Below are 20,675 nucleotides of genomic sequence, written 5' to 3' on the forward strand. Positions count from 1 at the left end.
TTACTGGTAGCGGTTTATAGCGCAGTCCATTGCGAATTGCGAGACTGCGCGGCAGCCCGGAGCGGCGAGCGGTACAACTTGATTTCGTACACAACATTATTTTTAACCGCAAATAGCGTTTTGCGGCGATAAACTGGCAACATTATTATCAACCAATGGTGTTCTTCGTTTTTTTACTATGCGCACGCACCTTTGGCGCCGTTCTGAATTCTTTGAATTTTCCTATCGACACAACATTATGAGTCATGTTTATCTCATATATCTTGTCATACCTACCGAATACATCACCATAGATCGGAATTGCCATTATTATGACCGTTGAACACGCATAGTAATCGAATAGATGACAATATCACTCAGTTTGGGCGTTGCCTATGCAGATGAGTTCCAAATCATTTTTGTCATCGACATACTTCATGTAATTATGCGTAATTTGCCGCCTAATTTTAAAAACCAACATGGCGGCCCATTAAAAGAATACTCTCGATCTATGATAAATGCAAATATTACTAGATACACAACATAACTTTAAAAAACATGTTTGATTTAAACGTGAGTATTTTTAAAAATTATTATTACTGTTTAGGCATTGGCTTTTTATTTTCACGATGTGATGCACGCACATGCTATTTCTTCATTGTATTAGTTTATTAAAACTTATATAGAAACAGGTGGTTTAGAGTTCATAAAATTGATGAAAAAAATAATGGTTGACACTAATAGTATGTATTTAAAATTTCCTGCCTTTGTTTCACATCGGCCATGTTCGGATCACATGCTAGGAGCTAGGATCAATGTGATATTATTTTTACGTACCTTTCTTTGTACAGCAGCTGATCAAAATTTCCATCTAGAAGAAAAAAATTGGGTAAAATATAGAAATACGGTTAATAGGCACATTTTATTTTAATAACATTCTGTATCAATTAGACAACAATGAGAAACAATTATTTCTGTAACCGATAATGAAAATCATGCATTCTAAAAGCTATTTCGTAAAAAATGTATAATTTGACGTGTTTTCTTCCCGCCATGTTTTGACATAATAATATTAAGGCGAAATAGGTAGACTTGACCTGAAATTTTGCATTTTTGAGGCCACTTTTAGACGTATGGACACTTTTCTAGAAAAAAACACAAATTGATTTCGAAAGATCGTTATTTTATCTTGTAAAGTAAGATGTAAAATTTTGAAAAATAATATTATTTTCATATCATAATAAAGTGTTACCGTTGGACGATGCGCAGATTTGTTGCATTTTCAAAGGTGAAGTTGTATTATACAACAAATATTTCAAATCATTGAATAATAATGTATAAACAATCAATAAATTATCTATCATATGTATGCATAAGAATTTTGTTTTTATTTCAAATAAAATTACTAATAAATAAATCCGAGCACGCGTTTTGTGACGAAAATCCCTCAATTGGACTATTTATTTATGGTCTTACAAATTGGTATAGTTCAGATTTTTTTAGAAAAATAATTTACCAAGACATAATTGAAACATTAGAAATAATTTATGACCAAAAAATATATTCTTAAAGCATATACAGTGAAACCTCTATCTATTGGTTTTAAAGGGACCTATCGAAATAAACGATGAATGCGGGAAAACAATAAATGCGGGATTAAGAGGACAAAATCAAGGAGATACGATCCAGTAAAGATACCGTCCTCCCAATCTGCATAACCGTTGGTAGATTAAAATTATAAGAAGAAAATAAGTTTTAGATGTAAATAAATGTATTTATTTAAAAAAATACAAAGCTAAACAGAACCAATTTTTTTTTAAAGTTTATTGCATTGTAAATACATAATCTTTCATGGACATTTGTTTTTTTACTGTTTTATTTCCGCAAGTCAACAGTATATTTCCAGCTTTTTCGGCATCAGTTATTGAGTGTGCGTAGTAGAAAGTTTTCAATCTTTCAAAGAGGGTGCATGCTTCTGAAAATGAAGGTACAGGCAGGGGCTCCTCTTCATCAATATCGACCTCTTTTGTTGTCTCCGTCAATCTTGCGTCACACAAGCTTTCGATAGTTTCTATCCCACAAGTAGGAATATTGTCGTCGAAAGTAACAAAATTGTTAAAATTTGTCAAATTTGGTACCAAGAGATAAGAATTTTCTCCAGTTCGCTAAACTTTGATTCTTTACTGGTTTTTCTAGTTTTCGAAGATTTTCCGCACTTTTGAATTTGCTCCCGAATTTCGTTTTTTTTTCAAGAAAATAGAATTTAACGTGGATGCCGCGATTCCTAAACGCTTGGCTATATCGATGCGTTTTTCTGCGGGGTTTTTTTCCACCTCTTCGATAATTTTCAATCTTTCTTGAAGAGTACGTACTTTTTTCATCAAACGGCTCATTTCGAAAATAGTTTAAAAGCCCAAAAAGGATAACTGCAAACACTCCACTAAGTTCGGGTATCTAGCGACAACTGACGACAACTAGCGACTGATGGCGGCGACAAACTGTTATTCTTTCTCTTTCTCTCTCAAAATTTTCGCGCATCGTAACGAGTGCCGTCTGGCGCCGTTTAAACACAGACCAAAAATATCAAATACGCAACGTAATTCCTACGATGAATGCGGGAAAATGGTGGACATAGAAACGATCGATGCGATCTATTTTTGTATGAAATGAATTAGGACTAGAAGAAATAAATGATACATCCGGGAAAACGATTATTCGAGGAACGATAGATAGAGGTTTCACTGTAATAGTAATTAATTTCGATTCGCGTTTGTTGTTTGTGTCTTGCCCCGGCGCAAGCCGAAATTTTATCATTCCCCGCTGCGACAGGGCGGCGAGCGGACGTCTATTCCACGCCAGTCTACTTGATAACATTTTAAAGAAATTCCTCGCTTAAAAATGAGGAGGAAAATACCCTCGAAAAAAAGTTTTATTAGATAGCACAAATTACGACATCAAAAACGTACGTGGGAGATATATTTTCAGAAAAAACAAAGGTTAGTGATATTTAATTATCCGTGTACATTGTTCGTACTTATATGCTACAGGGTCGTTCGAAAGAATCAGTCAGAATAAGCACATATTTTTTATAACATTTGGCGATAATTTTGTGTTGTTTAATTTCCAGGGAAAAGAATCAACTATGGACAGGAGTTTATGTCTGTTATCGTTTTTTCATGTATAAATGTTAAAACTTATGCCAAAGTACGTGAAACTGTTTGTGATTGGTAGTCAAAAAGTGACACGAACCAAATGAATTTCGATTCGTGATGTGCGATTCAAATCATTTTTTGTTCATAATTTCTATTTTATTGTCCAATTCACTATTACATTGGTATAATTCAACATATTTAATGTTTTTTGTGTTACTTGTCAGTTTCATAATGTCATATTGTGAATTGAGCTTCTTGTTTTAGGAAAAAAACAAGGTTATTTTTGACATACAAACCTATGATTTTTACTCGTGAATTTAATAACATTTCGAAAATTAGACGAGTCAGGTCGCTCCGTTAATCATGAAAACAAATACATGAAAGCGATACAATATTATGCAATCGCATAACTACATATGTAGGTAGGTACCGTAGAAAATAGTTGGAAATAAAACCTAGTTTTAATATATAAACTACTTCAGTTGTAAGGAATAAACCCTCTTTTCAATGTCATACATATCAAATCAAGTAATACTTTGAAGATAAGTATTAGAAATAAAACTTACCGGTAATACCTTTCGGACAAACGAATAAATAAGTAAAACAAAAGATTTTTACTCACCTTTGGAAAACTCGTGTAAAATATTTAAAAAAAAAAACAAATTAAACAAATATTTGAATTTTTTTTTAAATGTATATTTATATACCTACATATTTTATATCTACCATGTCAACAAACTGCATTTGTATTTATTTATGTTTACGCACTCCGACGTATAATTTACAAATATGTATGTAACTACTTATAAGGAAGAAAGCTACAACCAAGAATTAAACAACAATAATTGTTATTTCATCGGAACCATGCTGTAGTTTTCACAGCCGCGCGAGTGTACGGCTCGCAGCGGAATGAATTCGGTATTTCTGTCTCGGTCTAAAAAAACGTCCGATCGCGAGATCGTCTTTTAACGAAATTTGAATTCTCGTCCGCTGGTTAAATCGCCTTAAGTAGTATTTTTAAGCTAGTTAAAAAATGTTTTAAAAATTCAACCCAAAGTACGACTATATTTCAGGTTCATCGGTTCATATTTTGGGTGAAAGAAAAACCAACCTTAAAACTTTCACAGCAATCACAATGGCCGCCGGTAAACAATCGATTTTATTTCGAAATAACTGTTAAAATGTATTTTCCTTTTCTGGAAACTGAAATACTTACTTCTCATTATTATTAAACTGATTCAAAGTGAGTTTTTAAGTGCGTATTAAAAGTGTCCCACTTTTCTGTATAGTATCTATCAAATCTTGGGACTTAGTTTTCTTCAAAATATCGGTTAGAAATTGTTTGACAACCTGTCAAAACTGCAATGGAAAACCTGGAAAAGATATGAGAGGATTAAGGATCTGTGTTCTCTGGTCACCCTAATCATTAGGGTTACCTACCACACATCTAAGAAAATATAATAATATATTTTTGTAAGTTTAATATATTTTATTTTCCAAAGAGGCATTATAATATTTTTAATAATTAATATGGCACTACAATTAATATCTCCTAATGTATAAACAAGTACTATGTTCAACTATTTATAATATAAAATATAGTTTATCAATTTCTGAATATTTTGTTTATAATTTCTTATTCATAGAAACATATCTGTTTCTGTTACTTATTATTCTCACAGCTGATAGTTTATTTTATTTATTTTTATTTCAATGCAGGCACACAACATAATTATTTTGTTTATGCTAACCGAAACTATCCCAACCTAAACTAGTTTTATAAAAAAACGGACAGTTTTACGTGAATTAGGACAATGCGCTTGTTAAATTTCAGATTTAAATCAAATAAGATCCGAACATTTTTTCTTGGCAATCATTCATTCCAAATGGATCAATAAATAATCTTCAGGAAGAATGGTTTTTGTCTGTTTTACGCCCGCAAGCCATATGGGATCTATCAACAGCTTTAATCGCTGAAGATTTCATATGAAAATGGATTAACTTAGGATAATAGTTAACACGTTCGGTTATAATGTCTAGTAAATTGATATACAATGAAATTTATTTTCGTGTTGCTGTTACTCCCTCCCCCCTTTTCAAAGATAATAGAAACAAGGGAGATGAGCCATGTATTTTACTATTGCCGCCTGCACAAAAGTGTCACCAACATCGTTCCATCCCATCCTACTGCAAATCAATAGCATCTTCGCATAGTGGCCCTATCTCTGTTCCCACTTACACACCAACCGCACAACTTTCATTGGCTCTGCCGCTTTGATTGTCCGTGCAGTTTTGTCGCAACTTGGTGACAATTCTCTCTTTATTTCTATTATCTGTCTTTCCAGAAAACTGTCGCGTTTCTAGGTTATGAAATATATAATTCTAAATAACAATAGTTTAGTAAACTCTATTTAAAACATTCACGAATAAAAGAAGAAGGCGGTGCCTTGAAATTATGATGTGCTCTACTAAAGTCGAACCAGTCTACTTACCTAAAATCAGATATTGACGTGACATTTGTAGTGCATCTTGAATGAGGGACTCAAAACTACCTCAAACAATAAATTGTATTTGTACCGGACGTACTTCCACCGACTTAGATTAATTTGCATAAATCTGAATTTACGCAGAGGCAGTTCCTTTACAAACTCACCTCTGCGCATATTCGAATTTATGCAACAAAATCATCTCAAAAAACTTGTATAAAATCTGTAATCTTATCTGCATCTGTTTAAAAAATCTGTAATCTTATCTACAAAATTGACTAATAAATAAAATCACGGGGTCAAGCAGTCATCATTATAGACAAAAAACAAAGGCTTGACCCCCCAACACCCTCTTATAAATTAAAATACCTATCATAATAAATTTGTACAAAACATGGAAGATTTGCATGAAATTTTAAATTGTGCAGACGCAGTTTCCTTTACAAAACTTGCCGTTTGCACAAAATTGAATATTGTGCAAATCTCCCCTTTTAGATACCAACTCCCTTTGATATTTAAATTTGCATGAAATTTGAAATTGTGCAAACGCAGTTTCCTTTACAAAACTTGCCGTTTGCACAAAATTGAATATTGTGCAAAGCTATTTTCTCTCTTTAATATGTAAATTTGCACAATTTGAATATTGTGCAAAGCTGCCTTTTAAATATATTTTCTCTCTTTAATATGTGCAAACTCACAAAATGTATTTAAATAAAAATGACCCGGGCAAAGTGGAATGAAGAAACAGTCAGGGACCTAGTCAAAATCGTCCCCAACCGAGTTGCGTAACAGCGGCGCTCTTCCCTATGAAAATTCCGGGAACCCAAAATAAATTCTCGGAATTTCTCGCTAACAAAGGGAGAGCTAAGCCCGTTTGTCCTTTAAAAGGCAGGAAACTTGCGCAATTCGGCAGAGAGCCAGCAACCATCGAACGATCAACATCTCTCCTGGACTGCCCTGACTGCCTTCTTCAAGCCTCTTCTGCCCTGGACCTTCACTGCAACCTGGCCTTCTTCTTTCTCCCGGCTCCCTGGTGTTCATCAAGAAGAAACTTTCACAATAGTCGAAGCGTCCCTAGTCAGGGCGCAGGTTCCCCCCTACCTTCCTCCCCCCTGCCTTATACCTTTCTCCCACATTTTCCCCATTTCTCCCTTCCCTATATTTTTTCCCCATTTCCCCCCATATTTTTCCCCATTTTTCCCTTTCCTAATTTTCCCCCATTTTTTATTTTCCCCATATTTTCCCCCTTTTTTTCCATTTTTCAACATTCTCCCTACTTTTTCCCGACCTTCCCTTCCAAGGCGTCGAAGCGGCCAGCCGGCCACTCCCGCTATATCGTCTGTGCGGCCGGCGACTACAGTGCCGTCCCGTACAGTATTCCTGTTGTAGTTATAGGGGATGAAAGCGGATGAGGGTTATCTTTAAATGTGAATACCACCTAAGACTAACCACCCAAGACTAACCACCCAACTGTTGTGACCTCAACACCTCATTTCAGTATTTGAGTACCTCATACAAACTCTGAAATCACGTTCCTGCCCTTAGACATCCAATGGTCCCACCCAACACTAATTGGGTCATCGCTAAAATGGACAAACGTGTCTTTATTGTGTAGCGATGCTACGAGAATTTTCTGGAATGATCGCCAATGCAAAACGCATTGTAGCGGGAACACTCTAGACACAATGCGAGCATTTGGCGTTTCTACCTACAGGTCTGAAATGTTCTCGACGCACCGGGTGGCTATATAATGCACGTTTGACTAAAATGAGCTAAATTGATAATATTTCTCAATTAATTACCTACGGAGAAAGCATTTCATTGTTATGCAATGAACTTAGAGATTACAGCTCATTTACTTCGGTGAAAACAGGCTTTCTAAGCGATTTTCTAAAGTTGGATCGACTTTAACTATCGTTATGTGAAATAGACCGTACAACAGACAAGGCGGGGAACCCAACATTGATTGTTTCGACTGAATAATAAAGTGTTACGTTAATTTTTTCATTGACAGTGCATTATATTATAATATATTCTGTTAGATTTATTATATTACCAATTCATAACACTTCGTGCATAATGGCGACACTTGAATTAAATAGTGCATCTTTAAAATCAACAGTTTTTCGTTTTACACCTTATCTAGTATATTGTACTACAGAATACGTAATATAATTTAGAGTTTAATTGAATAGTTCAAGAGGGCAACAATTTGACAATAAACCGTCTCAACCCATTGAACTATTATTATTAATAATTAATAACGCAATTTTCTACACATTTTTTTCAAATTTCGTAATAAAATAAGATATTAAATACTATTAAGGAAGGGTTGTTTCAGAGAATTTGAATAATTCATCAAATTTCAACGTTCATCTTCGGGTTCTGTGAAAGTCCTATTCAAGTTCTGTTATTATATCATTATAGAGTAGATGCTTGACAGAACTGAAATAATAACAGAACTTTAAAAAATCGTTCACAGAACTTGAAAATTAACTTTGAAATTTGAAGAATTGTTCAAATTCTCCGTAACAACCCTGTCCTTAGTGTATGAAATTTAAAAAAGTTATATTTGTTGATAATGTTGACTGACTTCACATGTTATTATAATCTATTCTGTGAATTATTAAATTGAATTAAAGTAATATTATCTCTGAAGACTGACTCGCGTGCATAATTTTCCCAGGAAGACATGGCACGATCGAGTGAACCAAATACTTGAGTCAGGTCATGTCAATTCAGAATGCTCCATGCGGAGCTGGTGAACGAAGAAATGAGTTTAACCTGTTGAAGGCCGGAGTATAAAACAGAAAAATATTAGTGGAATCAAAAGTTTTATTAGCCCAAACGATGCTGTATTTTTTTCATACATTTTTAGAAACATCAAAGTCAAAATTGCATCGCAAATTATAAAAAAAAGGATAATAATAGATGCTCGCGTGTTCTCCAGAGACCCATCGGCGTCCCACTGGTTAAAGAGATTATATGACATGGAAGTGAATGGTAGAAGTCGGAGACAGGTAGATAACAAGATCAAGTAAATCAAATACTTATGTAAAACCATGTATTACCGTGTTAAAAATGTGTACATCCGAAAAATTTTTGCAACGCTGATGTAAGTGTTATGGATAACGAAGAATGGGACGCTTAGGTGGTTTGGCATGCGGATCGGATGGACGAAAAGGGAAGTGTAAGAAGATGACATGATGTGTATGAAGTCAGGGACGCTCGAGGAAGACATGGCACGATCAATTGAATCAAGAATTGAGTCGGGCCATAATAAATCAGGAGTCACAATAACAGAAGAGTATGTATGAGACGATGTATTCATGCGAATGAAGCAAAGAGTGTATGCCAAGACCGAGTTGTCTGGCGGTCCATCCTCTGCTTATCTCTGCGGAGAAACCGCGCCATGGTTAGGTTAGTTAGACAGACTTTACGTACATATTATTCTCAATCTTTTTTGCGAATCCTTGGTTCTGTAAACTGATCTCCATTTTGTTACAATTTATAATGATCTTTCTTATAACACGAAAAGCTCATTTGGGAACCAAGTTATATAATTTTTATTTTGCCCGGAATCGAACCCAGAACTTATAAAGTAACAAGCAGGTATATTAACCATTGTACCACAGATCTACGCACTGTAATCATAATTTGCGAATCGGGTTGGCATTATTATATTTTTTTAAAAGAATCATCATTTTTTACTTCTTGGTCCTTCTCCAGCTTTATTAGGTCACAGCCACTAGGCTTCTGGCTCATCCCAAAGTTCTCCCCTTGGGGTGCTACCCCGCATCCTTAGGGGCACACTCGGAGTGCACCTCCATATTACTTAGCAAAAAAATATAGAGTTAATTTTAGAAATTTATTTAACAGGATATCGGAAACATTTAGCCGCCATTAATCTTAAAAAAATATCATTTTGACGACATTCACGGTTGACAGGGTAGACATTCAAAGAATGAAAGACCAGCCAATCAGGGAAAGGGGAACAAACCAAGTTGCGCAGAGCGTGGGAGGGGGCGTTTCCTTTCTGTAATCTGTCAGTAAATGAATCTGTCAGTATACAGGTAACTCGTATCGAAATATTATCATTCAGTCCTCGAAAATAAAATCTGCCTACGAATTACTAGTTCTTTTTACAATGGCGCGCAAAAAATAACTACAAACCCAAATCGGGTAAACAAAAGTTCGGATTTGTTTCCAAAATTGAATATTTTGTTACACTGTTTAGTTAAGACACTTTTAAAATGTGTTTTAATTTACCAACCTCACTCATTTTTAGATTCCAGGCGGTTCGTTTAAAAACGAACATTCAGATCTTGATTAAAAAAGTTCCACTATGTACTACGCTGCAAAACTTTTGCCTTGCTTAGTGAATTTTACATTTCTGCGCAGGGTATGGTTATTTCGATGTGCGCTTTTCGGCGGCCAAAGTACGACTCTGATATCGTAGTTTATTCAAAGCATTATCGAACCCTACTGGTGCCAAAATATGGTCACGTGGTTTGCCTCCAGCTCGTCAAAATGATACCAAGATTTCATGTTAGATCTATCAATTTAAATGTCTATGATTGACAGGCTTTATAATGTACATATTCATTAATATTTATAATCTAATAATATAATGCTAACGTTCTTTATTATAACTATTAATATGACATCAACACTTTGTACTATGCATTTTCAAAACATCATGACTGTTATTACATAATATAATATTGTATTGAAACGTAATAAAAGTAAGTCATAACAACTTTAATTTTAGATTAACAATAATAATCAGATCTCCTATTCTTTATTAATTACACACTTAATCACTTATCTTAAATTACATCAAAATATTATTATTTAGATTAATTTGTGGAATTTATAAAATTATGCACAAGTCCTAAATCTTTGGTGCCTAGACTCTTATTTTTATACAAGAATTTGCTGGCTCAAAATATAGACTTTTATATTATACAGTTAATTCAAATCTACTTTTGCTCTAAACTATTGTTGTTTATTTTATATTGGTTTGGGTATTAGTCAACGTTATAAAAGTTTAACTTATTGAGAAATGTTCCTTAATTCATTGACTAGAAAATAATTTAACATTCATATTAAAATTCTTATTTTTGTATCCCAGGCCTCGATTCTCGACGAAGTCATTCCAATCGAAGAACGAGTGGTTCGACCCACTCGTTGTTCGAGTGGAATGACTTTTGACGTTTGTCGTATGTAAGTATATACCTTCGACGAGACTCAAGAATAAGAATGTCGACCAATGTATGTACTTGCGACCGTGATTGCGAGTGGCCTCTAGAACAGATAAAATACTAGAATAGTAATACAGGCCAAGCTAAATTCTCATTAAATTTTCACTTGCTAAGTATCTCCTGAATGTAGCAATTTTTTTAAAATATAGAGTATTGTATTATTTAGTGTAATTTTGAATGAATAGATCCTATTACAGAATATCCGTGTTATTTATTCATTGTTGGAGTCCTTACTCAATATCGATCATATTGAAAAATGGACTCTCGATCTTTGTACATCATTATTTATTCGGAATTCTTAAATTACATGGATAGCAGTGCAGCGAATAGTGCTGTATTTGGATGCCTATAGTCTAAAACCCAAATCTCTTATGTAAAGAGACGGTAGTGAATTTCTTTAAAAGCTTAGTATTTTGCACATCTTTTATTTTATCTGTTCCGAGGCTTGCGTGCTGTGTTTAATTCCTAATATTTAATATTCGTTTAATACAGTATGTCAAAAAGACACATTTGTCGTAATATTATAATAATGTTATTGATATGCGGTTAGTTTCATTAATAAAATCTTAGAATGATTAGTTTTCCGTTCACATTAACTCTGTGGTGTCTGTCCACTGTTCATTTAACACTTTCATTTTACATATTGAATTCTTCCGTTTCCCGAAACAGAATTTGAATTCGATGGCTTAAAATTATTTTTAATTATTATATTTTCGTTCTATGGCACTTTGAAAGCATCTAATTCTTATGTAGTAACTGACCGCGGTTGGCCGCAAAAGCACCTATCAGAAAAACCCATCGATACGACGAATACTTCAGAGAAGAGCTATGAAGCCTTCCAATACGACATATTGCTTCAGAGAAACCAATCGATATGACGAAAAGAGCTTAAGAAGCCTTTCAACATGAAAGATGGCGCCACAGAACCAATCAACATTATTAAAAGAGCCAGTGAAGCTTTTCAGTATGTCAGTTTGCGTTAGAGAAACTAATCGACGCGATGAAAAGGGCTAAAGAAGCCGACATCACGAAAAGAGCTAGTGAAGCCATTCAAGATAGCGCCAGAAAATTATTGGTTACTACCGCTGACTTATAAGTCAGCGCAATGTCAGAGAAATATCGAAGTTGGTTTCTCGTTCGTTTCTGTGGAGCACCGGGGGCGGCATTACCAGAAGTCAGCGAAATGTCAGAGAAACGTATCGGAGTTGGTTTCTTGTTCGTTTCTGTGGGACACCGGGGGGCGGCATTACCAAAAGTCAGCGACATGTCAGAGAAACGTATCGAAGTTTGTTTCTTGTTCGTGTCTGTGGGGCACCGGGGGGGTGGAATTACCATGACTGGAAACGCCACCCCTCGCGGGTGCCCCGCAGATGGTGTAGCACTAAGAGAAGGTGGTCAGAGCAGGGGCCTCCTCCTCGTGTATGACGATCTCTTCGCACTCTTCGTCGGGGCCCGTGTGGGCCAGGCGGCAGCAGGGCATGCGGAGCCCCCGGGCTGCCAGCCCTCGCAGGGCCCGCTTCCTTAGCAGCACCAGCACCAGGAAGAACACCAGGCCTTGGAGGCAGTTGAAAGTGTCGATCATCAACCTGGATACACAAATATATAAGTTATAATAAACAGTAAAAAAAGCCTTAAACCCCTACGGCAGTAGGGCGCTACCTATCTTCAATCCGGAGACTCAAATATGTTGTAATCTAAGATGATAAATGCTTTATTGTGTTTATGCCGAAAATACATATCAATCACCGTCTTCTAAGAAACTCCGAAACTTTCCATATTCCTTTCCAAAGGATCAACTTAATATTCTCCCAAAATCTTGTGCGAATGTGTCGTACATCCATTGTAGTGGCAAGATTCCGGACATATTTAGTGATAGACGATAGACCCCAGAACTTTAAAAAATAATTGTGAATCTATTGTTAGACTTCACTTTACTCAAACTTTATTGAATCTTGTTTGTGTTTGTTTTACATAATTATTGTTTTATGTTTACATATTACATGCACAGTTGTTGGACTGTTGATATTTATTATTTGTAAGTTATTTTTTATGTTAACCCTCTGTTGTGTACATGAATAAAATATATTTATGGTTTATGAAATTAACGTTAAAAATAACTTACCAAACTATGTGTCTCGTGTCGTGGACGAAACTTATGATTTCGAAAATCCATGATAATCCCATCACCAGGAATATTTTCAAGTATAGAAGAAACCTAGAAAATAAAATTACTATTGTATTTCAGAATTCAAAAAAAAAATTGGTATTAATTTTGTAGGAAGAAAATAAATTAATGTGATATTGCTCAATGTTGCCAGAATTACTTTAAACGAATAGGTTGTTGGTTATTTATATTTTAAAAATTATAAAAATTTGTTTACTTGTATCGTAGGCTCTTCATTTTGGTGACATTTTCGTAGTTCGTCTGCTTCCACAAGTGAATTGAGGTCATGATGAACAGGAAAATATTACATAGAATAAGTACAGCCACCGGGCCGTAGAAGTAGATCCACGTTTCTACCTTACCTGGAATAAATATAAAAAAGATTTTATTTTATTTTAATACATTTTTTAATGAATTTTGAAGGTTTTTTTTATCTATTTTTTAAATTTTTTAACTTTCAAAAATACAGGTTTTTACTATTAAGTCCCGTTAAATTGATTGATATCAGTTTGTCAACGGGTTATTTTAACAATTACTCTTTAAATACACATACAATTTTAACAAGTACATAAAATATACCCATAATTACATTAGTACAAAAAAATTCTTTCACATCACATTTTTTTAACATACATTTCCTTCTGTGAGTCAATTCACAGCTTTTTATTGAGTTTGGTAACATGTTGTAAATTATTGGAACGAGGCATTCTAGAGTTCTTTGACCGTATTTATTCAGGTATCTGGGAACTACAAGTCCATCGTTTGCAATTAGTCTTGTATTATGAATATTTGTCCCTATTTTATTATGTTCAGATTGAGATGTATGCTGACTCGCAATTTTAAGCCACAATATAGCACGAACAGATAATAAATTTACAGAATTGTATAGTAATGATATACGCATCAATGTGTTATTTAATCACTCAAGAAGAAGATACTAGAGATACGGTTGCAACTGGGAATAGAACCCCCAGGATCTCTGTCTTCATCTCATCAGTAACATTATAGCAGCCGAACATATAGTTGAGGATAATATTGTTAATTCTGATCTACAAAAAATAACGTAAAGTCAGGTCACAATGGCCGAGTGGTTAAAGGCGTTGTCCTGGTGAGGCAGAGATCCTGGTTCGATTCCCAGTTGCAGCCATTACCTTTTTTTTATTTTCTGTGTCTTGTTTCTGGTTTCGTTTAGATTTATTAGTATTATCTTCTTCTTCAATGATTTAATTAAAAGTCTTGTTGGAACCAACACTCAAAAAGTAACAACACGAGAAAGTAAGATCACTAATTCTCCTTCTCTGAAGTGTTCTGAAAATTGTTTTTGGGTCGTAGATACTCTGTACATACATACAAAAATTGACGAGTAAAATAACTTCACGGTTGGCTTTTATCAATTAATTGACTTGCAGGTGGAAAATTTTACGAGGGGTATATTAATAACCTGTCCCAATGGAGATGTCATTTTATCCAAACCGTTGGATTTCAAATTAATATAGGATGCTGTTTATAAAGTTATAGTTTAATTTTATTTCTATTTTCTGTCTACGTGCTAATAGGTACGTTCGTAATTTTATCTTTTACGGTTTAATTTACAACCGTCAACATAATTAACGCAAATAATATGACACTGAAATTAATATGAAAAATATATTCTTGTCATACTTGTTTGCTTCCTGGAAGTGGCACATCCACCTCACCTAGAAATGCGGCTAAGATAAGTGCTTAATTGAAATGGTTGCTCTTTAATTCCGGGAAAAGAGGAAATTAACTATCGTTAAACTCGTGAAATATTTATTTACGCCAATTGTCACGTGGATTTTATTTTATTATTGATAAGGTGAAGAAACGTTAGGTTAGGTTATGTCAGAGTAACTAAGCTTAGGATTAGTGCAAAGTCAAAGCAATAGGTTGCCCTTTAATTTCAAGAAAAGAGAAAGTGAATTACTGTCGCATTATGTATGTCAATTCTCACGTGGGATTCGTGCGGTTTTAACTATGAAAAGATAGGTTAGTTCAGAGTTACTACATTTGGGATCAGTGTAGAATCGACTCGATAAGTTTTTCTTTAATTTTGGCAAAAAGGGAAGTGAATTATTGTTAAAATAAAAATGGGGGACCCTAGCGACCCCTTCAGAACTTACCTTAAATTTTTACCTTCCGGTACGAAAAGGTTAACTCATCGTTTTATTCTCACGTATGATTTGTGTGTTTTATAATATTGAAAAAGGGAAGAAAAGCTAGATTAAGTTATGTGGGTTTATTAATAGGAAAGAAACCTTGGGTTAGGTTAGGTACTGACCACTGAACCAGCAGGAGTTCTTCCCGATTCCCGGTTTGTGGTGGTCTCCCTCTGTGTACTCTGCGATCACACCAGCTATCAGGAAGATGAGGGGGAAGCCCCAGCCGTAGGCACTGTAGGCCCAGAAGGTCTTCGTGTCCGACTTGTTCGAGGTCCGGAAACTAAAGAAATATATTCAAACATTATTTAAAAAAATAAAAATATTTGTCTAAGTAATCGTATTAAATTTTCCCTAAAGAGATGGGTAAACCATTAGTACGAAACTTCGGGTACTAAAGTGTCGTCCACACAACTGCAAATCGCATCTACTTGTACGATCAGTGGCGCTCCAAACATAACTTTCATTGGCTTTGCCGCTTTGATACTCCGTGCAGTTTGGTCGTAGCTCGGCGACAATCACGCTTCCGTGCCATATTATCTCGCTTTGGTTCTATTATCCATGCTTTTAACCGATATCAATTTACTATTACTTTTATGTACACTACATAAAGTCTGGATAGAAGTTATTTTATTATATTTGGTTTGTAAATCAAAAAATTCATTTTATATGTTTTATCGATTACATTTTATGCAAAACAACTATCTACGACAGGCACTGTTTCACATTAATAGCGGTTAAGTGGTATGAAGTTCTATACTGGTAGGAATCGATTAATTCGATTCGATAAATTTATATTTTATGCATCTCGTATATCGAACGCACATGCAATAATAATAATCCGTTCAAGTATACAAGAGTAGGTAGGTGTATTAAAGAGAAACTTTTTGTTGTTGTTGTAACTCTTTTGTGCCACCGAAATCGAACGTTTCTAGCGATTTTAAAGCCTATTACCTGCAATATAAGGTATACCAAGAATATGCACATTTTTGGCTTGTAGCTTCCTCTTTGCACATGCTATGTCAGCCTATAGAACCTATCATTCTATCGGGCTGATTGCGTCTTCAATTCTTCGTATTCCGTTACGTTTGACGTGCTTCATTATCGTAAAATCATCTTTATTTATACCCCGTAGCCTGATATGCTGGTTATTAAAAGCCTACTTCTGAAAAACCCTATCGCTAAACCCACCATGGAAATATAATGGCGAGTTGTTTTACATAATTTAAACGATTAATGCAATTTCAATGTTAAAGTTCTGTTTAGTTTCCGTTATTATTCCATTATGGTCCAGTTGTTTCACAGAACTGTAACAATAACATAATTTGAAAAGAACATTCATAAAACTTAAAAATTAACTTTGAATTGATGAATTGTTCATTGTCCTAAATTGTAACCGTTTCCCATGTGTCATCGGATTATAAATTGAAACGAAGTGTTATTTGAATAATTTTTGCGAAGTAGGAAATATTTACCCATTATTCTTGTAGGTTTTCTATTTGTTTATTCAGATGGTTGAATTATATTAAAATAGGCTTTTAACTTACACGGCAGCCCTCATTACGTTGATGGAGACCACGTTCATCCAGACAAAAGCGCCCAGCATCCAGAAAAATATGAGGAATCCTAAAAAATGACATTGGGAACAATTAATTAAGTACTTCTTTAGTAATAAATAAGGTATTTCTCGTGAAAATACTGAGGAAAACTGAGAAAAATCCCGAAATTTCTTCTTACGAATCTAACGAATTATTTCATAGTTTGTGCCTTGTTTGAAATATTTAAAGATTACGTAGGTACTCAATTTCGTTAATCTTGGAAGACGGTTTCAAAATATTGTTTTTCGAATTCGTGTAAGGTCATTTCAAGGACGTTCGTGTTTAATCAACTACATTTCAAGCACTTTATCAAGTATTTTCAGAATTCGATATTATTATTTTAATCTTGCACGTGCTACGTATTATACAATGAATTCATCAGATTACTAAAAGCTGTAAATTTATAAATTATAAATCACAGCTTTCGCGATGTGTTTTCGTACACATTCGCGAATAATATTTACTGGTAATTTTCTAAATACGCGTGGCACTCGAAATACCTTGGTACCAAAACAACATGTCGGCATTGGTTCCAAGAATGTATGATTTGAATGCTACTACACAAAGCTATTTATTTTTGACTGACGCAAACGGAATACTTTACCAACAGTTAAGCTACCCGGAAAAAACATTCAAAATCACTTTTCGCTTCCCTTTCTCTCCTAACTCTCCACTTGTTTTGAACGTCAAGTGTTCAAAATTTCACCAAGATTTCATAATTTCGTCGAAATTCTGCTTTAGGATTGGGAAATGTGAATGGGGGTGGTTTTTAGAAATCTCATGTAGACAGTGACCTTCCTCTTGTTTTGAATGTCAAGTGTGCAAAATTTCATCAATCTCGGAATGAAATTGTAGATTTGTACAAAAATCAAGCACCTCGCTGCCCGCTATAGACTCTCTTCTTTATAAAAATTGATAAAATATAGGTGTTAGTATAGTAGTGCACTGCGCATAAAGTTTTTCATAAAGTGGGTTTTCGAAAAGACGAAGGGTTTGTTTACTACTTACTACTATTTTTTCTTTCAAACAACCGATAAAAATATCACCCGAAGCTAACTGCAGTTTCTTACATTTTTAAAAGTCTACATTTATAAACCTCGGAAAAAACCCTGGGTACGATTCTTGTATGTACGATCCTGTCAAATTGTGTACATCATGAAGATATCGAAAATTCCGTTGCTTTAAAAGACTTATAGAGTAGAATTACTTTGTAGAGAATCGGGCTTAACACCAAATCTCCCACTTTATTGGAATTTGTCACTGAAGAGATAAACCAATTGTTCATTGGGATTTGGGGTACGATGATCGCAATCTTCTGATTTGTATTGTTAAAAAAATGGTGTTTACCGTTGACAACGCAAAATGTGTCATCTCTTATGAGGAATAACTGGGCCATCGAGAGGTGGAAGAAACCAAAGCCAAGGCACAGAGCTGTGCACATCATACATTTGCCTTGGAGATCTCTGAAAACAAGAAAACATTTTCATATTGTAACCAATTTGGGATAGAAACATTGTTAGATTTTCAAGGAGAGGCGAAAACGGACAGATAAATTGTGGGGTTAGTGAATGTTTAGTGATATAAAAAGTGCAATTTCAGAAGAGATTTAGAATAGGTACACGGAATTATCATTTAAATTACCAGAATTGTGTTCTCAATAACTCAAAAAACCCCTCTGACGAAGTTTGTTGACTTCAAACATTTTCTCAGTAGTAGAGAATTTGTGAATCGATTGTTTTTTTAATCCTGTCTATTCAAAACATGTGCGTACATTCGATAAACATTCTATACATCATTAAAGACAACATAAAGATCAATGATTCATCCTATTGATTTTTTATGTTGTCTTTGATGATTAGGTACAAAATATATCGATTCTACGAAACTAAAGATTTGTCAATCTCCTATTGTATTTAATCTCCTATTGTATTTAATCTAATTGTGAAATGAAAATTATCTTATCGAATAATAAATAAAATCTTATCGAATTGATACAATTTAAGTGCATCTATTTTTGTGTGCTAAACAATTGCTCAATTAGATTGGAGATAATTATAATTAGATTGTGATAGACACCTTGCCGTGCGTTAATAATTCTTGCATATTAACGATATTTTTGGCGATTAATTCATTAATAATTAACTCTGGCCACATTCGGTATGCAATAGATCGAGTAAAACAAATCAAGAAATATAACATATTATTTTAATTGAAACCGCTTCCTCATCTCAATTTATCCAACCGTGGTTTTTACCTGTAGATATATTTCACTGGCAAATATTTATTTTAATATGCTAAAAAGTATATTAAAAATATTGGTTTCAATTTTGTATTTGTTTTATAGCACAATGTAACCACAAAGTGATAATGTTAAATATCAAACGATAAGGAAAATTGCCGATTTGATTGGTATAACCGCAATGGGAAAGCATAGATTAGTAATAATAATTGGTGGTGGTGATAAAATGAAAATGGTTAATACCTTAATTCTGGTACAATTGTGTATACCAGCAGCGTTAGCACCAGGAAACCAACCGATACCAGTGCCAGTGTCCCTGATACGGTCGCAGTAAGGAATGTCTCCTCAGCGGTCACGAAGCAGACCAAGGCAATCTGGTTCCTCGGCATGGACAACACGTCAATGGTCCTGATGTCCAGGGATTTGTTCACCTCAATCTTGTCGGCTATACAGAACCTGCAAGAAATTCATACTTGAAATTCGATCGTACTTTGACAATTTTTTATGGTCCTGAGTTTTTGGTGATTCTGCTGTGATTTTTTTGTACAGTTTTGGATAGTCAGAATCCACTCTCCTAATATCCGGCTTCTGCTATGCATTCTTTCCAACATTCGAAAATCTGATTAGCATCCCACCGGGATTACCTTAAGGCTTCAGTTTGGTTCTTTTCTAATTACCATTTTTGCTGGAGTGGTGAAAAACAAAAAAAATGTTGTTCATTCCTTTAACTACACAAAAGGCATCAAAAATATTGTTTAATATTTCAGAATGCCGCGGTAAACATACGAATGTGATTGAAACTGTTTTAATATGTCTTGTTGTTGTTGTTGTTTTAAACCACATCCTATATTCTAATTTTTTTATTATTTTGGATGCAGATCGTCGGTAATGGATTAGAAACTATAAACCGATATTATTTATTATTGGCATCTTGTTAAACCACCTCATGAGTAAATAATACATTCACATAAGTTTGCACATTAGCAATAATGATGGTCCCTTTTTCTATTCCGCAATCCCCTTTTTGCATCTTTGATAATGATTTTAATTTGTGTTACTTTCTGTTAAAACTTTAAATTAGTTATTGGGTTGTGGAATCAAAAAGCGGGAGGTGCAATGGAAACTTTATAATAGTATTCCCTATTAAAAAAATGTAATTTTAAACTATGTGGTTCAAACAGGACACTCGTAATAGTTATAATGTGGGTTATTTGTGTAATGTTTAATTGGACGAACGCATTCCTCCATATCCTGAGTATACTTTTGCGTCTCTAAATCATTATTAAATGTCTTCCACCTACGTCAATTGTATGACTTCGTTATCGTTTCCAACCGTAGTATCCGTTTTACGTACGCAGTTGTGTTAGGAACAAGTGCGGAATTACTTGCGTTTATTTCCGGGAGTATTTTCCAATAGATGAACATGAACATGGCCTTTTTTCAGAATTATATAAATGTGCCGTATGGAATTTTTTAAATCCGTGTATGACTTGCTTATGAATGCACAATCGTTATTTGATTTGTCCTTGTCCGTGGCTATTTTTTCCTAGCAATTTATGAGTATCGACAAGTTTTATTAATTCTTTATAATATTTATGGATTTTATACAGGTCGTA

The 20,675-nt window shown here is 34.4% G+C and overlaps 2 protein-coding genes across 3 annotated transcripts in view; one reads left to right on the top strand and one right to left on the bottom strand.

Annotated features, from left to right (window-relative positions):
• Window positions 1-20,675, top strand: part of LOC149416723 (RNA helicase aquarius) — a 168,344-nt gene that overhangs the window by 26,850 nt on the left and 120,819 nt on the right. The gene's annotated exons all lie outside the window — the stretch shown is intronic.
• Window positions 6,998-20,675, bottom strand: part of LOC149416725 (G protein-coupled receptor Mth2-like) — an 83,673-nt gene continuing 69,995 nt past the window's right edge. For both annotated transcript variants that reach the window (XM_089640912.1, XM_089640910.1), the window contains exons 3-9: window positions 19,303-19,515; window positions 18,168-18,283; window positions 16,770-16,848; window positions 15,345-15,505; window positions 13,263-13,407; window positions 13,004-13,096; window positions 6,998-12,467 (exon numbers count right to left, since the gene is read on the bottom strand). In XM_089640912.1, the coding sequence (XP_089497038.1) occupies window positions 12,263-12,467; window positions 13,004-13,096; window positions 13,263-13,407; window positions 15,345-15,505; window positions 16,770-16,848; window positions 18,168-18,283; window positions 19,303-19,515 (1,012 nt within the window). In that variant the 3' untranslated portion in view covers window positions 6,998-12,262. The remainder of the gene's footprint in view (window positions 12,468-13,003; window positions 13,097-13,262; window positions 13,408-15,344; window positions 15,506-16,769; window positions 16,849-18,167; window positions 18,284-19,302; window positions 19,516-20,675) is intronic.

This window comes from Hesperophylax consimilis, chromosome 16, assembly GCF_061612785.1.
Source record: "Hesperophylax consimilis isolate HC1 chromosome 16, BYU_Hcon_1.0, whole genome shotgun sequence".
NCBI lineage: Eukaryota > Metazoa > Arthropoda > Insecta > Trichoptera > Limnephilidae > Hesperophylax > Hesperophylax consimilis.